The 6,506-nt window shown below is 53.8% G+C and overlaps 1 protein-coding gene across 2 annotated transcripts in view; it reads left to right on the top strand.

Annotated features, from left to right (window-relative positions):
• Positions 1 to 334: 334 nt before the first annotated feature.
• KAZN (kazrin, periplakin interacting protein) overlaps positions 335 to 6,506 on the top strand; it is a 48,536-nt gene continuing 42,364 nt past the window's right edge. The window contains exon 1 of one of the 2 annotated variants that reach the window (XM_065738161.1): positions 335 to 518. In XM_065738161.1, the coding sequence (XP_065594233.1) occupies positions 365 to 518 (154 nt within the window). In that variant the 5' untranslated portion in view covers positions 335 to 364. The remainder of the gene's footprint in view (positions 519 to 6,506) is intronic. The other variant, XM_065738160.1, reaches the window with a different exon arrangement.

Here is a 6,506-nt window from a genome sequence, read left to right as displayed (position 1 = left end):
TTTGCAAATCCCCATTCCCTTTGCACCCACTCTTTGCAAACCCCCATCCCCTTTTGGATTCCCCTCCTGCAAACCCCCATTCCCTTTGCGCTCTCCTTTGCGACCCCCCACTCCTTCTGCACCCCTTCTTTACAACCCCCCCCCCGTCCCCTTTCGCACACCCCTTCTGCAAGCCTCACTCCCCCCCCCTCCTTCCAACCCCCCAACTTCATCCCCACCCCCTCTCTCCCCGCCCCCTCCCCGCCCCTCTCCCCTCCCACCCCCTCACCCCCACACCCCACTCACCTCTCTCCTCCTCTTCCTCCCTCCCCCCCCCACCCCCCCAACCCCTCAACCCCCCCCTCCCCAGGCCAAAATCCTGCACATGATGGACGACAACAGGCAGCTGGCGCTGCGCATCGACGGCGCGCTGCAGGCGGCGGGCCAGGAGGTGACGGCGCTGCGCGCGGAGCTGGCGGCCACCGGGCGCCGCCTGGCCGAGCTGGGCAGCGAGCCGCCCATGGAGCACGGCCCGCAAGGTGGGGGACGACTTTGTGGTGTTTTTCTTTTTCTTTTTTTTTTTTTTTTCTTTTTTCTCCTCACGGATCCGTTTCTTTCTCGCGCGCCCCCGAGACGTTCGCTTTACCTGATTGCTTCCTGCTCGTTTTCCTTCCTTCCTTCCTTAACCGGTTTCGTAATTTGGGAAGTCGGCGCAGCCATCTTCTCCTCTCCGGAGAGGCAGCGCTCGCTGCGGGGCAGGGGGTGGGGGGCTGCGAACTGCGGGCTCAGCCGGGACCCCTCCCGCACCCACCCCCCCCTCCGTGCCTGCGCTGCAGCTCTGATCCAGCCCCCCCCCCGCCCCCACCCCGTGCCACCCTTCGTGCCCCCGCATGCTGTCCTACACAGCCCCCGTGCCGCTCTGCGCGGTCCCCGTTTGCAACCCCCCCCTCCCCACCCTATCCGCTCTGTGCCGCTCCTCACAGCCCCCCCGCCCCCTTTGCCAACCCATACAGCTCCCGCATGCCGCGCTGTGCACCACCCTGCACAGACCTCCCTCCCCCCCCCCCCACCCCCGTACCATCCTCTTCATCCCCTCCTCGGGGCAGCCCGTGCAGCCTCTTGCACGCCACTCTGCGTGATTCCCCCCCCCCCACGGGCCACCCTGCAAAGCCCCCTCTGTGCCACCCTATGCAGCCCCCTTATTCCACCCTGCAGAGCTGTGTGCATGCCAATCCTGTGCAGCCCCCCCCCCCTTCCACTCAGCACAGCCTCTCTGTGCCACCTTACATAGCCCATATGCCACCCCGTACAGCCCCCACGTGCCCCCCTGTGCCATCCTACATACCTCCCCCCCAAGTCCCCCTTCGAGTTATGGGCTGTGCCAGCAGTGGGGTGCAGGGAGTTGCTGCTGTGGGTTTGCACTGTGCTTTGCAACCGAAGAGAGGGGTGTGTGTGGAGGGGGGGTTGGGGGGAGGATTGCTTCTGCATTGCTCCGGCTGAAATTCTGTGCTTTCTGCTCAGCACAGCACTCGCTCTTGGCTTAAAGGATCTGAATGCAAATAGACATGTAAATTCCCCAAATCATCACGGGTTTGTGCCATAATTCACCCCGAGCTGCCGCTGTGTCGGGGCGTGCACGATGTGAGCCCCCCCCCCCCCCCCCTCCTTACACCTCTGTGCCACCCGTGGCACCAAATGCTGTTTCCCTGTTTACTGCTCTTGTCCCTGGAGCGGGGCCGTGCGTTGCTGAGCAGTTTGGTTTTGGGGTCACTTGGGGCTGTTGTAAGGCAGCATCGCCTCTGCCCCCATTGTGCATGGTGTTAATGCATTGCGAGGGATTGAGGGGTGGATTCCAGCCAACCTGTTGGGTTTTGCTGTAGAGGGGATGGATCCCACCTGTTAAACACCAGCAGGATCCGTTCCCCGTCGTGGCCACGCGCACAGAGGAGAGCTGGAGCGCTCCCGTTGGGTTGGGTTGGTTTGGTTCTGTGCTGAGGACTTGTGTATGGGTCGATGTTTTGATGGTTGGACGTGGTGATCTTGGTGGTCCTGTCCAACCTCAGTGGCTTTATGGCATGGTTAGTGGGGATGGGTTGGCGGTTGGACCCGGTGATCGTGGAGGTCTTTTCCAGCCTTACTGATTTGATGGTTCTGTGAAGCGAGCATCTCCGATCAGCCCTTAGAAGAAGGAGGGTCAGCAGAAGTCCTGTGGGAGGGCAGGGTGCTGGGAATGGGGTGGGCAGCCACCAACCTGTGGGTCACAGAGGTGGATTTGGGGTTTGGAGGCGCTCGGTGGTGCAGTCCCCAGGTCTCATTGGTTGTGTGGGTGCTGTGGGCCCATCCGAAGCTCTGTGAGCTGAGGTCAGTGCATGCCTGGCTCGGTAATTAACGCTGCCTTTGTGAAATGTGTTATTCGTTTAATTAGGGTGCAGCACAAGACAGCTCGAGGTAATAACTCTGCCCTTTTTTGTGCGCACTGAGACATCTCAGTGCTACAGTGTGCTATTTCTTGCGGTGAGGTGCACTTCAAGGGCATTTTACTGTAATTTAAACCAAAACTGGAAGAATTCAGCAGAGTGAGAGCAGGGCTGGGTGGTGGGTGTGCTTATGGAGGTAGGAGTGGAATTTGTGTGTTGTCACAGTCCTCTGTGTGAGCATTAATTGCAGAGCAGTTGGGTTGGAAGGAATCTCAAAGACCATCCAGTTCCAACCCCTGCCATCAGAATCAGGCACTAGATCAGGTTGCCCGTGGCCCTGTCCAACCTGAACCCCTTGCTCGTGGCTTTACATGGCTGCAGCTTTGTCTAAACCTGAGTGCAGATCAGGGTGAAGGTCAGCATTCGTATCCCTGACTCTGTGTGGTTTGTATGGGTGGTTCTGAGCGTTGACCCTTCATGGCCAAGGTCTGTTGGCATCGTGATGGAGGACTGCAGGCGTGGGGACTGTATGGTTAACAGAATGAATAATATCAAACAGTATTGTAGCCAAGATATTTTACAGATGGTATAGTTAGAAAGATTATTGTGATGGAAAAGAGACAATCAAAATAAAGGAAAATGCTCACCCGTGTCCTAGGCTCACAGTAGGAAACTCCAAAGGAGCAATCTCCAAAAAGAGATCCTTCCCCAGTGGTGGTCAGCCCTTAAGTGGGGTCTGGGAGAGGTGGAGCCAGACTCCATCCCTTCCGGTCACACAGGTGCATTGCCTTCACCTGTGCTCCTGTGGCTGACTCAGTGCTCAGCTCAGGTGATCCATCAGTTGGTTCAGGCCATGATTCAACAGCTCCCGTACAGGGGGCACAAGTGGTGTTTGAGGGAGTACCATCAGGGTCATGTCATGGTGTTCATCGGGCCTTTGGATGAAGGTCTTCTCTGAATCAGTGCTTGGATTCTCACTAGTATTCAGTAAAAGCATTGTCGCTGGTGAAACGTGTCCTGCAGACCCCCAAGCTCAGGCTGGAGGGGCTGTGAGCTCTGACGGAGCTGTGGGTGTCCCTGCTCACTGCAGTGGGGTTGGACCAGATGACCTTTAGGGTCCCTTCCAACTCAAAGCATTCTGTGGTTGTATGAAACACGAAGCTCACAGAGCAGAGCCGTGCACACTGAGCCAGGTGGTCAGCCCACCTCACCCGATGCTTCTGCTGTAGTCTCCTCCCAGCATTAAACACCTTAATTAATGTCAGCAAAGTGCTTGAAGATGTAAAGCACAATCAATAGCTAAGTGTTATTAATAAGGCCTCGCTCAGCGTTTGGCTCGTCTCAGTTTCTGTTTCGGAGCATCAGTACCACACGGTGCTCTGCGCTGCTTTGCACCGCTGGGGATGCTGGTGCCTGCATGAGTACATTCACAATTTTATCTTCCCCGCTGTTTGCTCTTCCAGCCTTGAGAGCTGATGTTGCAAAGGAACCTGAGGAACACAGCTACCACAGTCCTATCGGATATCGGAGCAGTTATGCACCGTGATCAAGGTCTTGCTGAGCTATTGCTGTTACAGTGGCGTGCCCTGGGAAATGAATGTGTGTGTAGTAATATCCACGTGGTTGTGTTAGACTCGAGGAGCTGGCTGCAGCCAGCACTTCAGGTCCCCGTCACATCTCAGGTTCTGATGTTAATTTGAAGTATCTCTATGTATCTGGAGCTTTCTTTATTCATAAGCCTCATTTGGTGTGGCTAGCTTGAGCTTCAGGATAAGTGATCATAACTTCCCATCCTCCAGCACCGAGCAACACCGTGGCTTGAAGTGAGGCACCAAACTCCAGCTCGAGCACGATGCACAGCAATGCTTCCGTCTGCAGCTTGTTAAAATTCAATTCTTGTAATTCCTTGTTGACAGTGACGTGTGAGATAAAGAGAACTGGAGGCTGACACAGCAGCTTGCACAACCTGGGCGTGCGAAACCCCCGGTGAGTCGGCCACCAGGAGCTTCCTGGTGGATCGAGTCCTTCTGATGACTTCTGTTTGCAAAAGCTGTTGGCGTAGTGGAAAAGGGAAAGGGAAAAACTCATCCCCACCCACCCCCATCCTGCTGAGGGTTGTGGTTTGGGGATGCAGCTTAGCACCCGATGGAGCTGTAGGTGTTCGTTGTTGAGGAGTTGGACCCTTCGAGGCTGCGTAGTCCCTTTCCAACTCAGATGGTGGTGTGATTTGGGTTTTCCTTTCTGCAGCAGCAAGCAGAACACAGGGAGCTGGCATTACTGATGACAAGTAGATTTCTGCAGAGATGGAATAGGATCGTGCCTCTTCTGCAGGCACAGCGAGGCCATGGGCAGTGTTTGGGTTTTGTAACCCAGCCTCTGTTTTCATTTGCCTTTTATTCCTTATACAAACATGGGATTTGCAGAAGGGGCCATACCTTTGTGCTCTTAAAACACTGCTGTAAAACCACGTGACAGCCACATGCGTAGGGAACGTTTGAAAGAAGTAAAGATAGACCCCACCGGACCGTCTCAGCTTTGGATGTTCAAAAAAAGCCAAAACAAAAGGTATTTTCTTTTGCTTTGACAGCTCCCTTGGTTATTGGGCCAACACACAGAGGCACCTTGCAGCACCCCTGCTTGCCCTTCTTATAGCCAAAACCTACAGTGCAACTTCCTGAGTGTTGGGATAAAAGCTTATCATGCACAGACAGCATGTTGACAAATTGTTTGGCCACCTTACAGCAGGAGGGCTGTCCAGTCCTGCATGCACATGGGCATCCATGTATGCGTTGAAGCATCTTACAACCATTAAGGGTTGGAAAATGACCTCTGAGATCATCCAGTCCAACCACCTCCCACCAACACTCACTAAGCCATGTCCCTCAGTGCCACATCCGTGTGATGGTCATAACTGAGTGATGACAGAACACCCATACTCTTGAGCTGCAGCCCACTATTTTTAAGCAAACTGTCCATCGTGTCCTCCCTTTGAAGCTAACAGGAAGATGTGTGTTGGGGTTGCTGTTGGCCATCACTGGTGGACAGAGTGGGAAGACCCATTGGGTCTTAATTAGCACCACAAAAGCATTACACGCCTTTCAAAGCTGCATTAAATGGACCCACTGGAGGAATCTCTGCCCTCCCATCATAAAGCAGTGTTTGTTGGGTTGGTTTTTTTTTGTTGTTTTTTTTTCCCAAAAGATGTCTCAGATCACTGTAAGATATTATTGCAGATCGAAATTTGCTGTAGGCGTACAGGTCCTGGAAGTGCGTGCCTGTTTTCTGCGGAGATGTGCTGTGTTTGGGGTGGAAAGCAGAGCAAATTGATTTGAGGAAGAGATTTGAGGAATTGAACTTTGATGTCTGGGTTTAGGCAGTCTAGACACTCTTTCAAAGCTGCAGAAAGGGGAAAACGATTCTCTCAGAAGAAACTTGGAGATGGCTGTGAGGGCTTTAGTGGGCTATGCTGAGATTTCCAGGAGGAAAAAATCTCCAAATTCAGCTGTACTTGGAATTTTAAGTAGTGCCTGCCCCACTGAGCCCATGGAGGGGTCTGTAGGGTCACCATGGAGGAGTCTGTAGACCACCATGGTGGGATCTGTAGGCCACTACGAGCCCTCCCTTCAGCCTTCTCTGGGCCAAACAAACCGAACAGGTTTGAGTGCCTTGTAGTTTCCTTCAAGACTTTTCATTTCAACAGGACTGTGTTATCTCAGGCTGAGATTTTGGGAGATCTGTATGATGCTGCCGTGGTTTGAGGACTGCAGTGCCATGTTGCACCTACCATGCCTGGTGCTGCGCCTTGCTGTGTTGGTGATTGTTCTCTACCTGTTTCTGGTGAGAGGCAGAAACAACAGCAAAAAGAAAAGTCCTGGATGAGAAAGCCTTGAGATCTCTGCCTGTAAATTAGTCCAACAATAACGTGATAACGATCACAGTGCAGGATTAAAAACCCATATGCAGATAAGGCTTTAGCTCTACTTGTTGGCAGCCGTAACCTGTCCTGATAGCATCGATGAGTAGAGCTAGCGGTGCGTCAACGACGGCCTGTCGATAGCGGGACATCACACCTCTGACCTCGTCACCGTGCTCAGCCATGGCACCAACACG

The sequence above is a fragment of the Cyrtonyx montezumae genome, unplaced genomic scaffold (assembly GCF_038088225.1).
Source record: "Cyrtonyx montezumae isolate F1298 unplaced genomic scaffold, pur_monq_1.0 scaffold_21, whole genome shotgun sequence".
Taxonomy (NCBI): Eukaryota; Metazoa; Chordata; class Aves; order Galliformes; family Odontophoridae; genus Cyrtonyx; species Cyrtonyx montezumae.
The sequence above is the reverse complement of the archived record's forward strand: the minus strand, read 5'-3'. Positions and strand labels throughout refer to the sequence as shown.